At 58.3% G+C, this 25,410-nt stretch overlaps 3 protein-coding genes across 3 annotated transcripts in view; 1 reads left to right on the forward strand and 2 right to left on the reverse strand.

Annotated features, from left to right (window-relative positions):
- The first annotated feature begins 678 nt into the window (after positions 1 to 678).
- CAV3 (caveolin 3) lies at positions 679 to 4,127 on the forward strand. The gene is made up of 2 exons (XM_079316666.1): positions 679 to 825; positions 3,248 to 4,127. Exons 1-2 carry the CDS (start codon positions 712 to 714, stop codon positions 3,587 to 3,589), a joined length of 456 nt encoding a protein of 151 aa, XP_079172792.1. The 5' UTR covers positions 679 to 711; the 3' UTR covers positions 3,590 to 4,127.
- Positions 4,128 to 7,561: 3,434 nt separating this feature from the next.
- Positions 7,562 to 14,864, reverse strand: OXTR (oxytocin receptor; the record flags this gene model as incomplete). The annotated part of the gene is made up of 3 exons (XM_079316985.1): positions 14,793 to 14,864; positions 12,764 to 13,718; positions 7,562 to 7,803 (listed from the first exon to the last, which is right to left on the reverse strand). The coding sequence occupies exons 2-3, from the start codon at positions 13,692 to 13,694 to the stop codon at positions 7,562 to 7,564; spliced, it is 1,173 nt and encodes a 390-aa protein (XP_079173111.1). The 5' UTR covers positions 13,695 to 13,718; positions 14,793 to 14,864.
- Positions 14,865 to 17,752: 2,888 nt separating this feature from the next.
- The window catches only part of RAD18 (RAD18 E3 ubiquitin protein ligase), a gene marked incomplete at its 3' end in the record, with an annotated part of 32,483 nt that continues 24,825 nt past the window's right edge, over positions 17,753 to 25,410 (reverse strand). The window contains exons 13-15 of the mRNA XM_079317189.1: positions 25,077 to 25,139; positions 23,433 to 23,545; positions 17,753 to 17,775 (exon numbers count right to left, since the gene is read on the reverse strand). Of these exons, the coding sequence (XP_079173315.1) occupies positions 17,753 to 17,775; positions 23,433 to 23,545; positions 25,077 to 25,139 (199 nt within the window). The remainder of the gene's footprint in view (positions 17,776 to 23,432; positions 23,546 to 25,076; positions 25,140 to 25,410) is intronic.

Below are 25,410 nucleotides of genomic sequence, written 5' to 3' on the forward strand. Positions count from 1 at the left end.
ACACACCATGGAGGGGACACACACCATCAGGGGACTCATCCCTCCCTCTCCACCCATCCTTAGGGACTGAAACACCCCCCACACCCCTAGTTTGTGAATTTTCACTAAAATGTTCCTTTTAAACGAAACTTCAGATCATGAAAGGCAAGAGCTCACAGGAGCCGTGAGGAGGATTAGCAAAGTACAGCCCAGGTTCAATAAATCTGCATTAATATACCAAGAATCCCTGGAGGGGCTATTCCACCACCGCTGTGGTTCTGTGGGTTGGTTTTGGATGTCCCCGAGTTTCTGTGGATAAAATCTGGAGTTGGGGATCCAGGCTGGCACCACAAGCCTTCCGTGGGCAGCCCTGGCCATCCCAGGTCAGTGTGGCCCCTCTGGGTGACATTTGTGGATGTGATTCCTGTTTCATGCACAGACCCATAAACAACAATTTCTTTGGGGCTTTTGAGGATTTTCCCCCGATTTGGGCACTGCCTGTCACGCGAGGGTGAAGTCCCAGGGGCAGAGCTGGGCTGGGGGCTGGCCCAGCCCTGCCACCCCCGCCCTGCCCAAAGGCCACCAGCCGCCCACACACATGCCATGGCCCTGAGGTGACAGCGCAGACAAGCCCCTTTAAGGGACAGAGGCCATTAATTTTAGCCTGGAGCAGTGCCAGGGCAGGCAGCGGCTGCAGGCAGGGCTGTCCCCCAGCCCAGCCAGGGCAGCAGCATGGCAGAGGAGCACAGCGAGCTGCAGGAGCGGATCCTCAGCAAGGACCTGCTCACCAAGGAGATCGACCTGGTCAACAGGGACCCCAAGCACATCAACGAGGACGTGGTGAAGGTAGGGCTGTGCCTCCTGTGCTCAGGGACACTGCTGGGACCAGGTTTGGGGTCTGGGTTTGGCTCAGCCCAGCCAGGGCTGCTGGTCCTTGTCCCCGAGGTGCCACCCCAGGGCTGGCAGGTGACAGCCCTGCTGGCTGGGCACAAACACACTGCTGGTGCCATGCCTGCCCCAGTCAGTGCCTCATTTCCCATTCCTTCAATGGGCTCTCCCCTTCCATTGTGGTTGAAAATTTATGGGGACGCCTTCCTTTGTACCAGCGAGCGGGCAGCCAAAAATAACACAGAAATTAAATACAACCAGTTAAAGGGATGCTGGGAAAGGCTGCTGGCCTTCAAGACACCACAGTGTCTGTTCTGGATGGTTTGATGTGTGTTGTCCAGTTTGTGGAAGATTGTTCCCCCAGGGCAGCCCAGAGGTGCAGCTCCCTCCCTCTGTTTCTGACCAAGAGGAATTCCCATTCTAACTCTTGGGGCTTCCTCTGGACTCTCTTAGAAGTGAAACAAAATGTGTCTCTGTTAGCCAAAGTTAGTTCCAGCCCAAAGGAGAGCAGGGGGAGGTGGGAGGGTTTTGTTAGAACTCTGTTTGTGGCTGTCACAGCAGAAGGGACTGCAGGCACAGAGCTGCTCACACAGGATTTGTAACGGGCTGTGACCTTGGCAGCACTGCTGAAACACAAAGCTGAACCTGGGCATTAAAACACCAGCACAGCTACAAGCACAGTGTGGTCAGAGTCAGTTCCCTGGGCTGAGCAGTGACAGTGACAGTGGCAGTGACAGTGGCAGTGACAGTGGCAGTGACAGTGGCAGTGACAGTGGCAGTGGCAGCCATCGAGGCTCCTGTGGCACTGAGAGCTGCCCCCAACCTCAGCTCCCTGCCCAGCATCCCTGCAGAGCATCCCCAGGGCTGGGAGGGTGCCAGGGCAGGGAGCAGCACCAGGAGAGCCCCCAGCCCCTCAGCACAGGGCCAGGCAGGGCTGTGGGGCTGCTGGGTGACAATGCCAGCACTGCCCTGGCCATCCCCAAGTGTGCAAACTGCAGAGACCAGCCCAGCCACGCTGCTGCTCCACCAGCACTGGGAGCCTGCAGGGCTCAGCATTCCTGCACCCAAAATAGCCCCGTGATAGGGCTGGGGAGAGGACACAGCTCACCCTGCCCTGCTCCCCTGGCCAGAGCACATCCCAGCACCCAGCACAGGCAGCAGCAGGCTCTGGGAGCACTGAGCCAGCCTGCAGGGAGCTGCCCTGCTCCAGGGCATGAAGGGCTCACCTGCCCTGGGGAAACATCCCACACACACCTGCCAGAGTTTGGGCTGGTGTTGCAGACCTGGCACTGGCCTCAGAGGCTTTGCAGAGCCTCACAAAGCTCCCCAGTCCCAGCAAGGCTGCACTGGGTGCCCTGCAGAGCTTTCCCAGCCCGAGTGGCTCCATGGCTCTGTGCACAGCAGTCCCTGCATGTGCTGGTCCCTGAGCTCCTCCAGCAGCCCCCAGGACCCAGACCCTGAGCCCCCACTGCTCCTGCAGACACTGCCAGGGTGATGGCAGCAGGAGCAGTGGGGCAGAGCCTCTGCTTTTCCATCCCACTGCTCCCTGCACTAACTGGTCCCTGCTGGGCTCAGCAGCAGCTGGGCAGTGACCTGGGCTGGTCCCAGCTCTGCTGGGCTCCCCAGGGCTGCTGTGGCACCAGGGCCAGCTCCCAGAGCCTCCTCATTGCCAATGCTTGTCTCAGCACCTCCTGCTCCCTCCAGGAAATTAAAGATGACACAGAGTGATTTTGTGATCCAAGTGTTTCCAAAAGCAGAATGATCATTGTTATTTAATGTGAATGTACAGACACGTCAGTGCCAGAGGGGAGGCCAGGCTGGTGTTCAAGACAAATAGCTCAGCTTGTGTATTCCCTGGAAGTGAGTTCCACCCCAAGGGGTCTGTGCCTGGAATTTTGGGGAGGGTGTGTCACTCAGAGGCACGGGCAGGGCTGAGCCCCAGCTCCCTTCCCCAGAGAGAACACAGACAGACAGCACTGAGCACCTCATGCTACGGGTATAAATAAACGATCCATAAATCCAGAGAGCTTCTGGATCTTTGTTAGCACAAACACCGTCCTGCTGAGTGGGCAGCCACGTCCCTGAAGGCTAAAAAAGGGCAGGAATGGGCTCTGGCACCTCAGCTGCCAGCACTCCCACGCACAGCTCCTGTTCCAGGGCTCCTGCCTGGCCCCACACCTCATTGCCCGGGGCAGGGCGGGGGCTGGGACCCCCCTCTGCTGCCCTCAGGCCGTGTCCAGGCTGGTCCCTGCCCGGCTGCAGGGATGGGGGGGGTCCATCTCCCCTCCCCAGCCCCCTCCATTGGCACCTGCCCTGCCCCCGTGCAGACCCCGGTCCTTGCTGCCCCCAGAGCCCCCCCGTGTGCTCTGCTCTGCTGCAGGTGGACTTTGAGGATGTGATAGCTGAGCCCGTGGGCACGTACAGCTTCGACGGTGTCTGGAAGAGCAGCTACACCACCTTCACCGTCAGCAAGTACTGGTGCTACCGGCTGCTCTCCGCCCTGCTGGGCGTGCCCCTGGCCGTGCTCTGGGGCTTCCTCTTCGCCCTCATCTCCTTCTGCCACATCTGGGCAGTGGTGCCCTGCATCAAGAGCTACCTGATCGAGATCCAGTGTGTCAGCAGGATCTACTCCCTGTGCATCCACACCTTCTGTGACCCGCTCTTCGAGGCGCTCTCCAGGATCTGCAGCAACATCCGAGTCGCTGTCCGCAAGGAGATTTAGCTCCTGGCACTGCCCCAACACCTGGCACAGCCCCCTCTGTGCAGGCTGCCTGTCCTGGGGCAGTGGGCACCCTGTCCGGGGAGGGAGGTGTTCATGGACACCCCTGTCCAGTGATGGATCTGCCCATGGACACCTCTGTCCAGTGAGGGAGGTGCTCATGGACACCCCTGTCCAGTGATGGATCTGCCCATGGACACCCCTGCCCAGTGAGGGAGGTGCTCATGGACACCCCTGTCCAGTGAGGGAGGTGTTCATGGGCACCCCTGCCCAGTGAGGGATCTGCCCATGGACACCCCTGCCCAGTGATGGATCTGCCCATGGACACTCCTGTGCAGTGAGGAACCTGCTTATGGACACCCCTGTGCAGTGAGGAACCTGCTTATGGACACCCCTGTCCAGTGGGTACCTGCCCATGGACACCCCTGTCCAGTGAGGAACCTGCCCATGGACACCCCTGTCCAGTGATGGATCTGCCCATGGACACCCCTGCCCAGTGAGGGCTCTGCCCATGGACACTCCTGTCCAGTGGGTACCTGCCCATGGACACCCCTGTCCAGTGAGGAGCCTCTCTCAGAGGAGTTATTATTTGTGGCAAGGAATTGCAGTGCTGGCAGCTTCTGCATTAAACTGCTGCACAAAACTCTTAGGGATGGAAGAGCTAAACCAAACTTTTTTCATTTGCATTTCAGGCAAGCTGTGCCAGCCAGCCCAGCCCATGTGTGACATGTTGTGTCTGCTCTGAGAGCCCGAGCTGACCCTGGGCCACCACCCAAGAAACCCGCCTGTGGCACTTTGCTGCTCAATTATTCCTTAATTAATTGTGGGGCATCATTAGAGCCGTGACAGGGTCCAGGGCAGGTCCAGGGCAGGTCCAGGGCAGGGGCAGCCAGCCCTGAGCGTGGCCCTGAGCAGGAGGGGCTCACACCCCCCCTGAGCACCCCAATGCATGGGGAGGGCAGGATGGCACTGACCCCTGAGCAGGAGGGGCTCACACCCCCCCTGAACACCCCCAATGCATGGGGAGGGCAGGATGGCACTGACCCCTGAGCAGGAGGGGCTCACACCCTCCCTGAGCACCCCAGGGATGGGGAGGGCAGGGGAAGGAGCCTCTGCCAGGACCCTGCTGATCCAGCTCCAGGGGAGGGGAGAGGGGCAAGAGGTGCAGTTCAGAGCTGTTTCCTCCCCTGTGCTCTCAATTAATGTCAGTTAATCTGTGGGTCCCTCTCCAGGGAGCTGCACTCTCACTCTGAGGCCCTTGGATGCTCTTTTGGCTCCAGCCTGAAGTGCTTTGCTGAAGCAGAGCCCAGGAGCTCTCATTGTTCACAGGCTGCTCTCAGTTGTCTCTGTGTGTGCCTTCCCTTGGCTTCCAGCAAAGGCTTGGAGCCCAAGGCTCCTCTAGTGCCCTGCCAAGGATGAGAGACAGCCAGGGTTTTCACTGGAGCTCTTCCAAGGGCTTGGGATTGTGTACTGCTGTTATTCCATAGCATTGTGGTACCCAAGCTCCAGCAACATCAGGCCCCAAGAAAAATGGAGTGATTAAAAAAAAAAAATTAAAAGGTATTTAGGTAATTATGGGGGGGTGGAGGATCTTAAGAGAGTGTTCCCAACCAAAATGTTCCACTTTTCTATAAAGGAACAGTACCTGCATGTGCTGCTCTCAAGCAAACACTTCGTTTTTTTGTGGGAATAAAAATAAATAAAATCGATTGTATAATAGGCTTATGCTATTAATTTTTTACTGTTGTTGTTCTAGTAGTTCACTGCCTGAACCCAAAAAATCCTGAAATGCAGATGTCCTCACCACATTGCTTCCTGGGCTCCCAGCACTTGGGGCACCACTGCTCACCTGCCAACACCTCTGCTCCCCTTTGGACCCTCCTGAGAAGTTTTTTGGCTTTTCTGTGCAGTGCATTCACCTGGGACACTCCCCCAGCTGCTCTCCTGGTCCCTGCTCTGCTCAGCCTGGGCACCTCCCAGCTGCAGCATCTCCAGGTGTGGGGCACGGCCCTGCCTCACCCCAGACACCCCAGAAATGCAGCCAGGGCGGGAGGGCAGTTCCCTGCGTGTCCCAAACTCCCTCTCCTCTCCCTGCATCCATCCCAGTAACACCCAGGGCCCTGCTCTCCTTCCTCCCTGGAGGGGGAGATGCCCCTCAGACTCTCCTTCCTTGCTTTGTGCAGGAGTTTGTGGCTCTCAAGGAGAAGGAAGGTGAACGTGGGAGGAAAATGCTCTGTGGTGTCCTGAGGATTTCAAGCAGTCAGCAAATGTGCTGAGAGCTCACTTGGAGATCCCACAAAAAAAAATATCAAAGGAATGCCAGGATAGGAAAGGTGCAAATGGGCCTGCTGGTGGCAGTGAAGAAATAAAGGACACATTTAAATGCATTTTTCATGTTAATTCCCATCATGAAAGGCCAAATTCCATCACCCTTTGAGAGGCGCAGCTGCCCGGGCAGCGGGGAGTGGGGAAAAGTGAAGGAGGAGCAGGGAACAGGGACAGGGACAGAGAACAGGGGACAGGGAACAGAGGACAGAGAACAGGGAGCAGGGGACAGGGAGCAGGGATCACACCTGGCTGAGCTGTTCTGGTGTTCCAGCTTTGCTTCCCATCCATCCCCTTCATTCCCTCAGCCCAGCGCTCCCCCCACGCCTCCCTCCCGCCTTCCACCGGACACAGTCAGAAAACTTTATTGACAGTATTTAACAATAAAAACCCATGCCGCGAGCATGCCCCGTGCGCTGTAGAGCAAGCGGATGGCGCTGGGGCCATGCGGCACTTGGCGGGTCTGCAGAGAGCCCGGAGCCCAGCCCGGCCTTGGGGACACGGGGGACTGTCCCTGGGAGAGCCCGGGGAGCAGCCCGGACCCCACACACCCCACTGGCCTCAGCCAGGGGCACTGCCCGATCCCCGGCCCCAGCCGTGCCCAGGCTCCTGGGACAGTCTGCACCCCCTGGGCACAGGGTGCGGGGCTGGCACGGGTAGGGCTGGCACGGGTAGGGCTGGCACGGGTAGGGCTGCAAGGCTATAGGACTGGCACGGTGCAGGGCTGGCACGGTGCAGGACTGTGGGGCTGGCACGGTGCAGATTTGGCACGGTGCAGGGCTGCTGGCATAGTGCAGGGCTGGCACGGTGCAGGGCTGCAGGGCTGGCACAGGGCTGCCTTGGTGCAGGGCTGCGGGGCTGGCACGGTGCAGGGCTGGCACGGTGCAGGGCTGCAGGGCTGGCACAGGGCTGCCATGGTGCAGGGCTGCGGGGCTGGCACGGTGCAGATTTGGCACGGTGCAGGGCTGCTGGCATAGTGCAGGGCTGGCACAGGGCTGCCATGGTGCAGAGCTGCGGAGCTGGCACGGTGCAGATTTGGCACGGTGCAGGGCTGCAGGGCTGGCACAGGGCTGCCATGGTGCAGGGCTGCGGAGCTGGCACAGGGCTGCCATGGTGCAGAGCTGCGGGGCTGGCACGGTGCAGATTTGGCACGGTGCAGGGCTGCAGGGCTGGCACAGGGTGCAGGGCTGGCTGTGCCCCGCAGGCTGCAGGAGAAGGCAGTGCCCTGTGCAGAGAGCGCGGTGCCAGGCGGTGCCAGGGGCTGGCACCCTGCGGGATCCCGCTGCAGGAGGAGCCGGGGCAGTGCCAGCCGTGTACCCGGTGACACCCACCCCCAGTGCCGCAGCACCCTGCCATCCCGCAGGGATGCACCGCTCCCGCCCCTGCAGCGCCATCGTTTGTCCCTCCCGGTGACACCCCCGAGCCGCTGCCGCCGGGCTCTGGGGCTCAGGAGCGGGTTCCTGCCGTCCGACCCCCGCAGCACCGAAACCTGGGCACAGAATTCCTGCCGCACTCCCGTCTCGGTTAAATAAGGCCTTCTGTGCATGCTCACAGCCACATATACACCTATTCATAGACCCTCCTGGTCCGGTCCCTGTGCGCAGGGAGGCGCTGGCAGCGCAGCCGATACGAGGTGCCGGCGCCTCGGCCTCACGTCGGGGGCGGCTGCACGAAGCTCCTCTGGCTCGGGCTCCTGCAGCTGAGCGCGAAGGACGAGGAGTTGCTCTTCTTGCTCAGCTCACACGCCGGCCGCGACTTGAGGTAGCGCGCGGAGCAGCAGAGGAAGCGGCGCATCAGGTCGTGGAAGAGGTGCCCGGTGTAGAGCATGTAGATCCAGGGGTTGCAGCAGCTGTTGAGGCTGGCCAGGAGCATGGCGATGATGAACGGGGAGGCTGCGGGACAGGCACGGCCGTGTCAGGGCGCGGGGACCGCTGCCGAGAGCCGCAGCTGTGCCGGCATCCCGACACCTGACAGACTGACACACTGACAGCCTGACAGCCCGACAGACTGACAACCCGATAGCCCGGCACCTGACACCCCGACAGCCCGACAGACTGACACACTGACACCCTGACAGCCCGACAGACTGACAACCCGACACCTGACACCCCGACAGACTGACAACCCGATAGCCCGACACCTGACACCCCGACAGCCCAACAGACTGACAACCCGACACCTGACACCCTGACAGACTGACAACCCGATAGCCCGACACCTGACAGCCCGACAGACTGACACACTGACACCCTGACAGCCCGACAGATTGACAACCCGATAGCCCGGCACCTGACACCCTGACAGCCCGACAGACTGACAACCCGACACCTGACACCCTGACAGACTGACAACCCGATAGCCCGACACCTGACAGCCCGACAGACTGACACACTGACACCCTGACAGCCCGACAGACTGACAACCCGATAGCCCGACACCTGACAGCCCGACAGACTGACAACCCAATAGCCCGACACCTGACACCCCGACAGCCCGACAGACTGACAACCCGACACCTGACACCCCGACAGCCCGACAGACTGACAACCCGATAGCCCGACACCTGACAGCCCGACAGACTGACACACTGACACCCTGACAGCCTGACAGACTGACAACCCGACACCTGACACCCCGACAGCCCGACAGACTGACACACTGACACCCTGACAGCCCGACAGACTGAAAACCCGATAGCCCGACACCTGACACCCCGACAGCCCGACAGACTGACACACTGACACCCTGACAGCCCGACAGACTGACAACCCGATAGCCCGACACCTGACAGCCCGACAGACTGACAACCCGACACCTGACACCCCGACAGCCCGACACACTGACACCCTGACAGCCCGACACCCGACAGACACACTGACACCCTGACAGCCCGACACCTGACAGCCCGACAGACTGACACCCTGGCACACTGACAGCCCGACACCCTGACAGCCCGACACACTGACACCCTGACAGCCCGACAGACTGACACACTGACACCCTGACCCCTGACAGCCCGACACCCTGACAACCTGACAGACTGACACACTGACAGCCCGACAGACTGACACACTGACACCCTAACAGCCCGACACCCTGACAGCCCGACAGACTGACACACTGACACCCTGACAGCCCGACAGACTGACACACTGACAGCCTGACAGCCTGACAACCTGACAGCCCAACAGACACCCCGACAGCCCGACACACTGACAGCCCGACACACTGACAGCCCAACAGACACCCCGACATCCAGGTACCCTGACTCCTCGCATCCCCGACACCCCCTCCCCGCCGGGGATGAGCGGCAGGAACAACACGGGAAATGAGAGCTGGGAAATGAGAGGGGCTGTTCTCCGTTCCAGCCCCTCGGGTTTGTTTCTCCCCGCACCAGCTGCATTTCCCCGCAGTGCGGGCAGAGCTGCCCCACAGCTCCTGCACTGTCGCCCTTTAAAGTGTCCAAAGCAGAGCAGGGACCGCGGCCTTGGAGCTGCCATGGCAAAGAGCAGGTCTGGGAACAGCAGAGCCGGGGTCTCGTCCCACACGGCAGCGGGGATTTGGGACAGGCTCTCCGGCAGCGGGGATTTGGGACAGCCGCGGGTGTCCCCTGCTCCTGGGCTGTCCCCATCTCCCGCCCGCCCAACCTGAGCCCTCTGCCCGCTGCTCTCCCAGCACCTTTCTGCAGTCATCTTTCTTTCCCCCAAATTTTCCCCGCGCAGTGGTGTGCCAGGAAAGGGGACAGACAGCCATTCCCACGCCCCGTCCGCGATGGGGATGGCGGCAGGGCAGAGCCGGCACATCAAGTCTCTGCTCTCTGTCCCCAGCGCACAAAGCACCGGCTGTTCCACCCGGACAAGGGGACATCCCCTCCCGAAGTGGCTGCAGGAGGAGCTGCAGCCTTCACCCCGCTCCCTGTGTTCCGGCTCAGCCCCTCTGCTCCCAGAGGATGTGCCAGCAGCCAGGATGAGCTTGGCTGGTTTGGCTGCTCCCGGCCCCTTCGTGCCTCTGCAAAAATGCACTGGCAGCATTTAGAGCAGTGAAGAAATGTGACTATAAGTGCTATAGCTTCCAAATTCACCTTCAGCCAAGAGATGTGTAATTCCTGCTCTTGTGATGTCTGCTCCAACTACTTCTAATTTCAAGCATATGCTAAAAACTAATTCCGTGCAGAGCGGTTACAAATCCCAGGCACAAGACCTGAAATGCATCACAGTGTTTGTGCCCACTTGAAAACACCCGGCCAGGGCTGACTCAGCTCTTCCCTCTCCGCAGGAGGCAAATTGAATTTCAGGGACTGACTGCAGGGCAGGAACGGAGCGTGGATCCCTCCCCTCCCTGCTGGAACAGCAGAGACCCCCGAGGGGTGCTGCAGCCAGCCAGCCCCCCAGGACAGCCCTGACCCCAGAACCCCCTGATCCTGGGCATGGAGCAGGGGGCAGAGGGCAGGCTGTGCCCCAGCAGGGCTGGGGGGCTCTGCTGCCAACACCCGGGATGGGACGGGACGGGACGGGACGGGACGGGATGGGACGGGACGGGATGGGGTGGGATGGGATGGGATGGGATGGGATGGGATGCTCCCCAGTTCCCACGCACTGATCGGGGCCATCACTCACAGCCCGGGTGTCAGGGCACCTGCCCCCAGGTGAAGCAGTCCTGGTGCTTCACAGCCCTGCTCTTGTCACAGGTGCTGTGAGCCAGCTCTAATGCAATCTCAGAATCCTGCAGGTGCTCCCTGTGAAGTGTGTGCAGCAGGAGCCCCCTCCCAACCCACAGTCTGTGCAGGGTCCCGGAGGCTTTGGTGTGTGTGGCCACCCAAGGGGAATCTCTGCTGCCTGGCCAGTCACCCTCAGTGCAGCTCTTTGGGGTGCAGTCATGTCCAGCTGCTGCTGGCACCCAGGTACCCCCTGCCCTTTCTGTGGCTGTGCCCACTCAGCTGTGAGGTGAGGAACAGCCACATTCCCTCCCCAGCACGGGGTGCACCTCTCCTGCACCCACCATGTGCCTGGCCTCGCTGAAGGGAAGGGCTCCAGGATCAGGATAGAACTGTGGGAATGCTACAGGCAAAGCCCGAGTCCTCTGCAGGGAGCTCTGACTGGGCCCCCCTCACGCCTCTGGGCGGCCAGCAAGGAGGGGGAGAGCCTGGGAGGAAGGGCTGGGGTCTCCCAACACTTGGATCCAGCCCAGGCTTTTTCTCCCCGTGCCATGAAAGCCTCCAGGCAGAGCCCTGGCAGAGCTCCCACCCTGTGCCGCAGCCCGGAGGCAGAACGGGTGGAGGTGGGAATGGGAGGGAGGCTGGAGATCGCTGTACTCCTTAAAGCAAAGAGGGAAAGGGAAAAGTGCTGCAAGCCCTACTGAGGGGAATGTTCCCCATGTTCCCCATGCAGCCAGAAGGATTGGGATGGACAAATCCTGTCCCTCGAGGGTCAGCAAGGCAGCAGAGATTGGGGTGATGCTGAGGGTTGTGTGCTGGGAAAGGAGGAGCAGCCCTCAAGACTACAGGATTAAAATACAGCACGAGGGAGGGTCACTGCTTCACCCCAGAGCCCATCTAGGAACGGGAAGTTTAGGCCAGCCTGAATCAGGTGGAAAAGCCCTGGAGCACCCAGGGACGTGCAAAAGCCACATTCCCCTTCTCCTGAAATAAATGGAGCAGAGAGAAGGAGAGGCAAAGCCTGGCTGGCTGCTCTCTGCCAGCCCAGGGACCGAGGCACCCTGTGGGTTTTGCACAGGGCACTGTGCAGCTGGGGCAGCCCCTCCTCAGCCCTTGGCACCCCACACTCGGCACTTGCTGAGCCTGGGTCACTCTGTGCAAGGTGTTCTCACCCTGGCTGCACTCTTCTGCCCTCTCTCCCACCTCACAACATCGTGAAGAGTTTTTGTTTAACCTGTCCCAGGTGTTCTCCCATCTGCCCGGGGACAGTACAGACCTGCACAGCCCCAGCCATGTCACACAGGGAGGGTGACACTTTCTGTTCTGTCTGCAACCTCAGCGCTGACAGGAGCAGCCAGCCCAAATATAAAAATGTCAAACCCGTGACACCACATCTTTAGGAAAAGGTTTTGCTCATAAATCAGGGGTTTTCTACAGAAACAGTGCTTCAGTCAGAGATAAAATAACAGCAGCTTAGTCTGGGGTGGATGGAGTGGGAGGAGAGGGAGAAGAGACCAAGAGTAAAGAGCAAAAACTCAATGAGGAAAAAACGATACAACAAAGGAAAGGAAGAAAGGAAGTCAGGCTGTGCAGCTTTCTGCTGAGCTCCCACACAGCCCACAGCAGGTCCAGCACCCAGGGTGGGAAGGGAAACTCCAGGGACCCCAGAGAAGCACCCAGGGACAGCCACCAAGCAGGGACAGTCACACCGAGCAGGGACAGTCACATCCAGGGACAGCCACCCTGCAGGGACAGTCACACCGAGCAGGGACAGTCACATCCAGGAACACCCACCCTGCAGGGACAGTCACACCCAGGGACAGTCACATCCAGGAACAGCCACCCTGCAGGGACAGTCACACCGAGCAGGGACAGTCACACCGAGCAGGGACAGTCACATCCAGGAACACCCACCCTGCAGGGACAGTCACACCCAGGGACAGTCACACCGAGCAGGGACAGTCACACCGAGCAGGGACAGCCGCCCCATCTGCACTGCCCTGAGCCGCAGTGCAATTTGCCGAGGTAGCCCTTGACCCGGGACAGCCACTGCTCCCTGCCGGGGGCTCCTCCGTGCTCAGGACTTTGTCCCGTGTCCCTCCCACCCGCCCAAGCCCAGCCTGCAGCAGTTTCTGCCCCGGGTGTCCCCGGCGCTGAGCGGAGCCCGAGCCCGGCAGGAGGGAGGGAGGGAGCTGTACCTTCCTGGGGGGCGTTGGTGTCCCACACTGACCACATCTGCACGAAGAAGAAGGGAGTCCAGCACACTATGAAGGCCAGCACGATGATAAAGGTCATTTTGACTGTCCGGATCTTGGCTTTAGAGATGAGCCTGGTGCTGCTGACCCTGGCAAACACCACCCCGCCGCGGGAGCCCGAGCCCAGGCCCGCGCTGGGCCCCTGGGCCGTCTTCAGCTTCACGTTCTGCCAGATCTTGAAGCTGATTAAGCCATAGCAGATGCTCAGCATCAACACAGGGATGATGTAGACCATGAGGGTGATCCAGGTAACATAGGCTTTCGGTCCCCAGGGCTGGATGAAATCTGCCCAACAGTCATAGACCCCATTCCCCACATCCCTGAGAGAAAATATGTGGATCTGAGGGATGCTGACCAGCAGGCACAGCAGCCAGGTGAGGAGCACAGAGACCCGGTCTGCTCTCCTGTGCAGGGACCTCAGTGGCTGACAGATGGCCAAGCAGCGGTCCAGGGACATCAGCAGCAGCATGTAGGTGGAAGCGAACATCCCCACCACCTGCAGGTACTTGATCAAGCGGCAGAGGAAATCCGGCCCGTAGAACCTGAAGGTGATGTCCCAGATGAGCTGGGGCAGCACCTGGAAGATGGCCACGACCAGGTCAGCGATGCTCAGGTGCTTCATGAAGAAGTACATGCGGGAGTGCTTGTGGCGGGTGGTGTGGATGGCCAGCAGCACGCACAGGTTCCCGGTCAGGGCGAGGAACAGGATGAGGCACAGGACCGTCACCTCCACCTTGGCCATGTCCTCGTTCCTCTTCAGGGGGTCGGCGCTGCTGTTCCTGCCCGCGCTCAGGTTCTCCAGCCGCAGGCTGCCGTTCCCCAGGGAGCTGTTGATGGTCCAGGTGCTGCTCCCCGCCAGGTACAGCTTCTCCATGGCCAGCGCCGGCCCGCATCGAGCCTGGGGCAGGGCGAGGCACAGAGTGGGCAGGGACAGAGTGGGCAGAGAGTGGGCAGAGAGAGAGGGGCAGAGAGAGGGGCAGAGAGAGAGCGGGCAGAGTGTGGGCAGAGAGAGAGGGGGGCAGAGAGAGAGGAGGGGGCAGAGAGAGAGAGAGGGGCAGAGAGAGAGAGGGGCAGAGAGAGAGGGGGCAGAGAGAGAGAGAGGGGGGCAGAGAGAGAGAGAGGGGGGCAGAGAGAGGGGCAGAGAGAGAGAGAGAGGGGGGGAGAGGAGAGAGAGAGGGGGGGGACAGAGAGAGAGAGAGGGGGGGGAGAGGAGAGAGAGAGGGGGGCAGAGAGAGAGAGAGGGGGGCAGAGAGAGAGAGAGGGTGGGCAGAGAGAGAGAGAGGGGGGCAGAGAGAGAGAGAGGGGGCAGAGAGAGAGAGAGGGGGGCAGAGAGAGAGAGGGGCAGAGAGAGAGAGAGGGGCAGACAATGGGCAGAGAGAGAGGGGCAGAGAGAGAGGGGGGGGCAGAGAGAGGGGGGGGTAGAGTAGAGATGAGCGGGGGCAGAGAGAGAGAGAGGGGCAGAGAGAGAGAGAGGGGCAGAGAGAGAGAGAGGGGCAGACAATGGGCAGAGAGAGGGGGGCAGAGAGAGGGGGGGGGCAGAGAGCGGGCAGAGCTGCACCGATGCGCTCCTGTGCGGTAGCCGGGTGTCCCCGCCGCTCTCTCTCCGTGTCTCCTCTGTTCCCGATATTCCACGGCTCCCCGCAGCTCTGTGTCGCCCCGCTCGCTGTGCCCGTGTCCCGGCTGGCGGCCGCTCCTGTCCCCTGGCCGGTCCCTCGGTTCCGCCCCTGCCCCGCTCTCAGCCCCCGGCAGGGCCGGCCGAGCGATGGGGGCGTTGGGCAGAGGCGGCTCCAGCCCGGCCCCCGGGACCGCCCGCGGCCGCTGGCCCCGCACCCGGACCCGCCTCAGCATCTCAGCAGCTCCAGCAGCCTCAGCATCTCCAGCATCTCCAGCAGCCTCAGCATCTCAGCAGCTCCAGCAGCCTCAGCATCTCCAGCAACTCCAGCAGCTTCCCCGCGCCCTCCCCGCAGCTCACCCGACCGGCGGCCCCGGCTCCCCGCAGCTGCTCCGCCCGGGCAGTCCCTGTTCCCCGTGCCCCGGCTCCCCGTGTCCCGGTTCCCCGCAGTCCCGTTCCCATGTCCCGGTTCATCGCAGTCCCGTTCCCGTGTCCCGGTTCATCGCAGTCCCTGTTCCCCGTGTCCCCGTTCCCCGCAGTCCCTGTTCCCCTCAGTCCCCGTTCCCGTGTCCCGGTTCATCGCAGTCCCGGCTCCCCGTGTCCCGGTTCCCCGCAGTCCCGTTCCCGTGTCCCTGTTCCCCGTGTCCCGGTTCCCGGAGCGGAGCCGCGAGGGGGAGCGGCGGAGCGAGGCTGCGGTGATGGGCGAGGGGACCAGCGCCCCCGATAGCCCAAAGCCCCCCGGGATCGCGGCTCTGGGCGGAGATGGGAGCGCGCACCGGGCTCGTCCCCACCCCTGCCCCACCCTGCCACACCCTGCCCCGCCCTTCCCAGCCCTGCCCCACCCTGCCACACCCTGCCCCGCCCTTCCCAGCCCTGCCCCACCCTGCCCCGCCAAGGAGTGGGCTCAGGTGTTGGTCACACACCCACTAAGAGCTTCCCTTTTCTTTCAGGAGGAAGATTTCAGAGTGCGTTTTCTATGAAGGAAGGAGCAGTAGCTGTGAGTGACTCCATCAGCACAGCTCAATGGCTGTCCCCACCCTCAGGCTCCCTCCAAGGCATCCAGAACCTGGAAGAGCAGGGGGGATGCTCAGGAGGGCACAGAGCCCTCCCAGCTCTCCCCTCAGTCCAGCAGCTCTGGCGGCCCCAGCTCCTCCACCCTCTGCTCCCCACTTCCAGTCATGTCTCTAATCCTCCTCAGCCCAGCCTTAGGCCCTGAACAAACATCCCTGCAGATATTTTTAAAGTTTTTTGGGAAGCTTTAGCTCCATGCAAGATGTAGAAATGTTAAATACTTTGGCACGTTCTTCCCTCCAGGGTTCACGTTCTTCCTCCTTCAGGCAATAAAGCTGCTGTGGGAATCACAGTGGAGCACAGCTCACCACGTGCAATGATTTTTTATTGTTCTGCTGGTTTGGGGAGAGCTCTGAGGGAGGAGGTGGCTGGGGTGAAACCCTGGCTCTGGTGGAGACAAGGAAAGTTTGCTCTTGGCTTCTGCTCAGTTCTTGAGCCCCTTGCAGGCACTGAGGGCTGTCCTTGGGGCTCAGGTGTGGTGGCAGCACCTGTGGGATGGTGCCTGGGCTGAGGCAGAGCAGCCTCTGCTCCTCTGTGCCCTTGGCTGCACAGACCCCAGCCCCTTCCAGAGCAGAGCTGAGCTGGGAGAGAGCCCAGGGCCCTGAGCAGTGCAGGATTGCTGTGCAGCTCTGCAGGGCTTGTGATGGCAGCAGCGAGGCACAGGAGCTCAGCTGGGGGACAGCTGTGCCAGAACTGCCCCTCTTTGTGCCCATGCCACTGTCACCTGTCCCGGGGCCACCCTGTGACACACCCTGCCTTGGCCTGGGCTGCAGGGGCAGCTCAGTGACCATCACACGCCTGGGGCCTGAAATTTGGGGATTTGGGGATTCGGGGGCTCAGGGTGACACCCAGCTGCCATTGCCCTTCCTTGGCCCCCAACAGCCAGAGGAGCTCTGGCCCCTGGCAGCCCCCAATCCTTATTCAGGCAAAGCTGCAGCTGCTCCACAGCTGAAACCCAAACACACGTGATTCTGAAGCAAAGAATCCTGTGAGAACCAAAGGGTTTTCTGAGTCATCCCCTACGTCTTCCAGCTTTAAATGTTCAGGGATGCCATAGAGCTGGAAACATTTTTATTTTAAAAATACATGCTTTGGGATAATCAAGAGCACAAACACTAAATAAAGCTAAATTTAATTGCATTTCAGTTTACTGCTGGATCTGAAATAGCTGCTTTTCCAATAGCTATCTGGAATCACAACTTTATGGTCCCCAGGACAGAAGAGCTCTGGCAGAATGTCAAGGCCAGAGCCCAGCTCTGCAGCTGGAGCTGCAGCTGCCCATGGAGTGCAGGGCTGCAGCCCATGGCAGGCTGGAGAGGCAGCACCTGCCCCTGGCTGCTCCTGCAGGGAATTCCTCCTTCTCCTGGAATCCCTTCCTACTCCTCACCCCCTGCACTCAGCCTGCAGGAAGCCTGACTTTGGTAAAGCTACTAAAAGCACAGAGATGAGCAGAGCCATGGCCACTCTTCATGGGAAAGGCAGATCTGTGCTTCAGTACAGATGCTGTGGGTGTTAAATCAGACTTGGGAACATTAAATTGCAACTTTTCCATGTCTCTCTTAAACGTGCACATGAGTAAATTCTCAAGTCTGTTTCGAGTGCCTCCATGGCTCACCAGCTGGTGTGCCCATTTCCAGAAAAATACAGAATCAATATTGTAACATGTTCTGTACCAAAGGAAACAAGGCTTTGGAGACAAAACATGGAAATAGCAATGCACAGAATTATTTGGTCCCAAACCCAAATTCCTTGTGCTACTGAGTTCTCTGATCAGGAGTAGCATAAGCAGCCCAGACTGTGTTCAGAGGCAGGTGACAGTGACATTCTGGGTAATGTTGTGACATCCATCACATCCCCTGCCTGCCTCATCCTCTGGCCATGGTATTTATTTCATTAGCTGAAACAAAACAAACAAACACTCCCAAAAAACACAACCAAAAACCTAGTCCTCAGATTGATCACAATTAATGGAGAAGGGAGAATCAACTTGGATGTGCAGTCTTGAGTTCTACAGAGCGTTCACAGCAGAAAGAGAATTCACACGAGTTCATGCAGACAATTCCTTCTTTTCTCTTCCCCTGGTTTATCTGGGAACACACTAACCTTACTCAGTGTTAGAGAACCTCTCACCTCCTGTCCCTGAAAGGTTTATGGGATTCAAACCATTTCCTCTGAATCCCCAACTCTGAATCCATGGCCTCTGCTCCCACGGCCTCCAGCCCACAGCAGCACTGGAGCTCCAGGCAGGCTCATCCAGTCTGGGAGCCAAATCCTGCAAAAAGAGCCTGAACTTCTGGCATGAAGCCAGCACACATTTCCATCCCCACCACCCTGGCACTCCACAGGAGCCCCTGCAGACACATCCCAGGAACATTTGGGGTGCCACCTCCTGCCCTGGGACAAGGGCAGTGCTCTGATCACAGCCCCCAGCCCAAGCCAGGCACTAGGGCAGGCTGTGGGTGCTGCTGACCCATAACCCAGCTGGTCCCAGCAGCCACACAGTCCCCAGGGTGGATGGCTGTGGCTCCTGTGGGCAATTCCCACTGCCACTGCCCTGCAGAGGGGACAGAGGCAGCTCCCTGAGGAGCCAGGTCTCTGCAGGGCTCCTGGTGCTAAAATGTTCCTGCCTTCATCCCATTACAGCTCAAAGCCATAAAACCAATGGAGCCTGTCCAGACCTGGAGTAAAAAGTTGGGATAATAAAGTTGAAATATGTATCCATGTGGTTTTTAATAAAGATGCTTCAGTTCAAGCTGTTGGGAGACAATACAACAATTATAGTACTTTTGGGGGGCATCACTACATTTGTGTGTAACTTCAAGCTGTTCACTGCAGGGCCCTGAACTCTCACTCAGCACCCAGAAGGAACAGAAAGCAGAGCAGAGACCCAGAGCCCCGGGCTGGGATCCACACCTGAGCAGTGACAGTGCTACAGGACCTGCTCAGCCAAGTGACACACAGGTGTCACCCCCTGGCACCCAGGGTATTCACTCCAGAGCCACAGGGGTGGGGCACCCAGCTAATGCCACACACTGATGCTTTGTGAGCATCTTTTCTATTTGAACCAAATACAAATAGCAAGCTCTGTCTGAGATCTTGATAGGTAAAGAGAGAAGAGCCAGAACAAAACCAGAATATAGTCTGTTTTAATACAGATTCATGTGCAAATTCTACAGTTATCTACACATGTATATAAAGGAAAGTGAATCAAGTTTGGTGCTCATCACTCCAACAAAACTTAGCCAAGTGATATGAAGGAGGCTGCAGCCCTCAGGATAATTCAGTACAGATAATTCAGTGTATCTAAGCAGGTGTGCACCTGGGACTGCCCCCTCCCCTGAGGCTGTTTGCACACAGCCCCCACTCTGCCCCAGGCAGTACCTGCAATGAGACCCCCAGCCCAGGCTCCAGGAATGCTCTGTGGGGCCAAATAACTCACCAAGCAGTGAGCTCCACAATAAAAATGAAGCCCAGCTACACTTATACAAACTTTCCTGCCTCACTAATGACTTCCCATTTGCAGTAATGTGTTTACCTTCTCCTTCCTGAAGCTGGTAATTCATCCTCTTCTTTATTTAATTCCAGGTGGTTGTTTTGGAGCCAATTTGGCCAAATGATTTTGAATTCAGGCCCTCTGGCTCCTGCAGTGCCAGGTGGGACAGAACCATGATGATTCTCTTCTCTGGGCAGCAGATCCTGGTGTTGGGCTTGCCCAGCTTGAGATTGATCTTCAACTGCTCTGGGTGAGGTGTTCCAGCTCCAGAACACCTGTTCTTCTATCAAAACAGACCCTACTTCAACCAAAAGATTTATTATTTTTAACTCCTGCCAGCAGCCACAGCACTCTTGGAGAGGTGGCCTTGAGACAACACCCTGACACCTGCCTGTCCCCAGGTCCACCCAGGGGTTCATCCCCTGAGTGCTGTGCCCAGCCAGGTGACAGCTCAGTGTGTGCAGAGCACTGTCACAGCTCAGTGTGCCCAGCACTGTCACAGCTCAGTGTGTGCAGAGCAGTGTCACAGCTCAGTGTGCCCAGCCAGGTGACAGCTCAGTGTGTGCAGAGCACTGTCACAGCTCAGTGTGCCCAGCCAGGTGACAGCTCAGTGTGTGCAGAGCACTGTCACAGCTCAGTGTGCCCAGCCAGGTGACAGTTCAGTGTGTGCCCAGCACTGTCACAGCTCAGTGTGTGCCCAGCACTGTCACAGCTCAGTGTGTGCAGAGCAATGTCACAGCTCAGTGTGCCCAGCTGTGTCACAGCTCAGTGTGTGCCCAGCACTGTCACAGCTCAGTGTGTGCCCAGCTGTGTCACCCAGTGACCACCAGGGAAAATCTGGACATAGCAGCTGTTCTGAGCAGGCAGGAGCAGCTCCCACAGTCTGGGCAAATTCCCTTTGCCTGGCAGAAGCAGAGCAGCAGCAGCAGCTGCCTGGTGCCTGTTCAGCCACCCAAACCCAGGTGAGCCCCAGCCCGAGCTCCTGCTCAGCCACCCAAACCCAGGTGAGCCCCTCCCCGAGCTCCTGCTCAGCCACCCAAACCCAGGTGAGCCTCTCCCCGAGCTCCTGCTCAGCCACCCAAACCCAGGTGAGCCCCTGCCCGAGCTCCTGTTCAGCCCATGGCCAGCAGGGACTCTGCTCCTGCTTCCCCCATTCCCATCTCTGCCTTTCTCACGGACAGGACATTTTTACTTTCTGATTATTTTGTTTCCACTTTTGCCCTTCTGCCCCGGCCTGAGGGACTGCTCCGTGACTAAATTAATTTCCTCCTGAATGGATTCCCCTCCCAAAGCCTCCCAGGGCAGCCCAGCCCAGCCCAGCACCTCCCTGGCTGCCAGTGTCAGTCCCCCCGGGAGCTTCTGCCCTACTCCCAGTTCTCCAGGGAGCCCCAGACACTGGGAATGTGCCTCAGATCCACTCTGGGATTGCTGCAGAAGCTGGACCCACTGCAGGGTGGGATGGAGGGTCCCTGGGACTCACCCCTGGACAAGGCAGCAGCTGCAGGTGATGGACAAACATCACAAACAGTCACAAGCGGCCCAGGGAGGAGATGCCAGGAGGATGCAGTGATTCCTGATGCTCACAGAAGAACACAAGGGTGGGGTTTTCCCTGCTCAGCCCCAGCAGGGGCTGCACATCCCCACTGACACTGTCTCAGCCCCTCTGGCCTGCCCTGTGCCCCGGCCTGGCTGCTCCACTTGTCCCTTGGCTCAGTGACGAGAGCGGAGCTGCCCAGGGGAGCAGGGGACACAACAGCCCGGGAGGACACTCTGTTTCCTTCCCTGTTGTTTGTTCCCTGATGTTATGCAGTTCCTGTGGATCCTGGGCTGGTGGGATGTGCATCACTCATGGCACCCAGGGGATCAGCAGCTGCTCTGGCAAGGGCTGGGCTGGCACTGCCCTGGCAGCTTGCCTGGGGCCAGAGCTGGAGGCTGGAGCCTGCCCAGCACCCTCTGTGCCAGCCACCAGACCATCAAACCCACATTTTCCCACAGCTCCACATTGCCCACCAAGTCTCACAGCCCCCAGCCCCTCACCCTGCTGAGCTCCACAAATGGCACCAGCCACAGCCCCACAGAAGGAGGGAGAAAGCTCCATCTCAGCAAAGGCCACCAGCTGGGACCCTAAATGGGGATGGCAATAAGGAGTGATAGAAAAACAATCAATCTTCCCAGGCTGTCAGCAAACCAGTCTGATCCATGCCCATTAACGTGCCAGCTGCTCTGCCCCTGCTCCTGCCCCATGCTGCCAGCACCTGGAGAAATCCCTTCATGGTAATTTCCAGTATTATCACTGGCCAACTCAACCAATTCCAGTGCCTGATGTGAGCTGCTGTGGCAAAAGGACACTCCTAAAGGAGACAGCAATAATTACTGTCTTTCAAAAGCTTTGGTTTAGTAAAAAAAAAGAACCAAACCAACACAACCAGATTCCTGCTTTGCAGCTCTCCCCCTCATGCACTCATGACAGTTTGTGTCTGCCATGATTTAGCCTGTTCCAAACACAAATATTCCTGGGAACCATGGCTGGAGGAGGATTATTTCTGAATCCCAGCTACAGTTTGAAGTCAAGACACAACCCTCAATCTTACCCAGACTTTGTGCCTTCTCTGCCAAGCTCCCACTGACAGGCTCTGACCAAAACTTCAGGGCTCAGCAAAAAGCATCTGAAGTATTTTTCATATTTGGCTTACAAGCTTTATTTTTCAAAGCCTTCCCTGGTGTTCAGGTTTCTTGCATTTCCTTCATTTTCTTGCACTGCTTTATTGCATCACAAAATACCACCAGTTCCTAAGGAACATCAGACCTTTCAATTATTTGCTTGAAAGCTACAACACTTCATGCCCAACAACCTTCAGATTTTTTTCCAGTTTCAGGGCTTCAAGCTGAAATGATGACACACAATACCGAGTAAGTTCACACACACATATATAAAAAAGCCTATTCTAGTGTAGGACAGAATCTCCCCCCATTCCTCAGTCCCTCCCTCCCTGGCTGGGGCAGCAGCACTGCCCACTCCCAGCAAAGCTGTCCCGAGCTGCTGGCAGGGGGGCAGATGAGGCTCCAAGGAGCAGGGGCAGCACGCAGAGCCAGGAGCTGCAGCAGCAGCCTGAACCCAGGCAAGGAGCCAGGGCAGCTCCCCGGGGCTCTGGCACCCCCTGCCCAGCTCAGAGAGGCACTGGCATGGCAGTGGTGGGCATGCAGCACTGTGGGTCCCAGGGGCAGGGGCTGAAGGCAGCCTGCAGCTCTAGCTCCTCTTGCGCTTGGCCCGGGGTGTCCACGCTCCATCCTCCTCCTCCTCCTGCTGGGACACCCTCTGCAGCCTCCTCCTGCTGCCTGCCCCTGGCACTGGGCTGTGGGGAACAGAGGGAAAGGGCTGTGAGGGGCTGCAGGGGACAGGGGGCTGTGAGGGGCTGCAGGGAACAGGGGGCTGTGAGGGGCTGCAGGGGGACAGGGGGCTGTGAGGGGCTGCAGGGGACAGCAGGGGACAGGGGGCTGTGAGGGGCTGCAGGGGACAGGGGGCTGTGAGGGGCTGCAGGGGACAGCAGGGGACAGGGGGCTGTGAGGGGCTGCAGGGAACAGGGGGCTGTGAGGGGCTGCAGGGGGACAGGGGGCTGTGAGGGGCTGCAGGGGACAGGGGGCTGTGAGGGGCTGCAGGGGACAGCAGGGGACAGGGGGCTGTGAGGGGCTGCAGGGAACAGGAAGCTGTGAGGGGCTGCAGGGGACAGGGGGCTGTGAGTGCTGGGACTGCAGGGGAACAGGGGGCTGTGAGGGGCTGCAGGGAACAGGGGGCTGTGAGTGCTGGGACTACACACAGAGTGTGTCAGAGTCTGTGTGTGCCCAGGGACAGCACACAGAGTGTGTCAGAGTCTGTGAGTGCCCAGGGACTGCACACAGAGTGTGAGATAGTCTGTGTGTGCCCAGGGACAGCACAGAGTGTGTCAGAGTCTGTGAGTGCCCAGGGACAGCACACAGAGTGTGAGATAGTCTGTGTGTGCCCAGGGACAGCACACAGAGTGTGAGATAGTCTGTGAGTGCCCAGGGACAGCACACAGAGTGTGAGATAGTCTGTGTGTGCCCAGGGACTGCACACAGAGTGTGTCAGAGACTGTGAGTGCCCAGGGACAGCACACAGAGTGTGAGATAGTCTGTGAGTGCCCAGGGACAGCACACAGAGTGTGAGATAGTCTGTGAGTGCCCAGGGACAGCACACAGAGTGTGAGATAGTCTGTGAGTGCCCAGGGACAGCACACAGAGTGTGAGATAGTCTGTGTGTGCCCAGGGACTGCACACAGTGCTGTACAGGAGCACTGGGAGCAGGACATGATGCTGCACACGTGTCACAGGTGAAGGGAATCATGGCATGATTGGGGTGGGAAGGAACCTCACAGATCATCTCATCCCACCCCTGCCATGGCAGGGACACCTTCCACTACCCCAGGGTGTCCCACCTGCCCTGGGACACTTCCAAGGATGGAGACAGAAATATTTCTCTGTCTTCTCCTTTGAAGAAGGTGACAGCAGCACAGAGCATCCCATAGCCCTGAGCCTGCAGGAACACAATGCCTCTCCCTCTGTGCCCAGAGCCCAGTTTGGAAAAGCAGCAGCCCCCCAGACTCCTTGTCCATAACTGAGGACAAGCCCTGGCAGTGACAAAACCACAGGGTGTTCTATCAGCAAAGGCAGTTTGGGGCCCAGCACCTGGAAGCAGCAAAGGAGTGCTTGGGGCCTGCAGCCTTGCCAGGCACTCTCCTCATTTATGGACAAAGTATTTTCCACAGAAAACCCAACAACTGCTTTATTTTTAGTCACAGTTAATTTTGAAGGAAAAACTTTTAAACTAGCTGTATGTAAATGAAGCAGCTGATTTCCATCATTCAGCCTTGGAGCTTAAAATCCCACAGTGTTGACATGAAAGATGCTGCTAATCTGTCAACAGCTTTTGCTAATTAAACATTCCTTTTAAGTGCACTCTGTTTTATACCATCTGCTGGGCTGGATCCATCCTGCAGGGACTATTCATTTGTCTTAAGCTGGGAATTCACAACTGAAAACAACAATAAAAACTCAGAGGTGCCCAAGTGCACATCTGCAGAGTGCCACAGACACACTGAGGACACTGGCAGCAAGAGCTGTGCATGGATGGGAATGGGTGGGAATGGGTGGGAATGGGTGGGAATGGATGGGAATGGGTGGGAATGGATGGGAATGGGTGGGAATGGGTGGGAATGGGTGGGAATGGGTGGGAATGGATGGGAATGGGTGGGAATGGGTGGGAATGGGTGGGAATGGGTGGAAATGGGTGGGAATGGGTGGGAATGGGTGGGAATGGGTGAGAATGGGTGGGAATGGGTGGGAATGGGTGGGAATGGGTGGGAATGGGTGGGAATGGATGGGAATGGGTGGGAATGGGTGGGAATGGGTGGGAATGGGTGGGAATGGGTGGGAATGGGTGGGAATGGATGGAAATGGGTGGGAATGGATGGAAATGGAGCTCCTGCAGCCCTGGGACCCCCAGGCACCCCCAGGGAGATCCTGGGAACCCCAGCAGCCAGACCCAGATGGGACTGAACACACATTCACAGCTCTCCCCAGCCCCTTCTCTGGGTTTTCATATGGGAAACAGAAATGTGATCCACAGACTTGCAGCAGTGAGATTTTAACAACCAGGAAGTGATCTCCTAATTTCACACTGAAGTGAATCAAAACAGATAATACTCAATTCCAGCATGTTCAACTTGTCAGCCTCACCTACAGCTCTGCCAACAATGGAATTTTCAAGTATTGTAGAAGATCAGATTTAATTTTCCATAAAAAGCAGGTCCCTCTTTTTTTTTTTTTTTTCCTAATTAAAATATATATTTACATATTCCTTAGAATGAAGATATTCAGTTGTGCATCTGTGGATTCTTGGAGGACCCAGTTATCATTTTTCAAGGGTCAACATTCACTGACCAAACTGTGCTTCCCAGAACTGTGGGGATTCTCCAAGGATCTGACTTTGCTGAGGCATTTGCTTCTCCAGGATTCCACCAACTGCAAACTACAGATCTAAACCCACCCCAGGGACTTCTACTCACCTGTCAGAGGATGCTGAACACGTGTCAGACCCTTCCACATCTGCCAGAATGTCTGAATTGGTGCTGAAGGGGAAAATGAAAGGGATGGGAATTATTTCAGCAGCACCTGCAGCAGTGGCAGCAGAACCCCTGGGTGAGACCAACCCCTGCAGCAGCAGCAATGAGAAACAACATCAACCTGCAGCACCTGCAGTCCAGAAACTTCTGTCTCTGTCTCACTCCAGTTATCCCTGGGGTCTCATTATCATCATTAACACCAGGACAATTCTGTTCCTGTCTGTTAGGTGTCCCAGGCACCAGAAAGTTTCTCTGTAGAGGATCTGCAAGATGTTTT

This window comes from Erithacus rubecula (assembly GCF_903797595.1).
Source record: "Erithacus rubecula genome assembly, chromosome: 13".
In the NCBI taxonomy this organism is placed as follows: Eukaryota; Metazoa; Chordata; class Aves; order Passeriformes; family Muscicapidae; genus Erithacus; species Erithacus rubecula.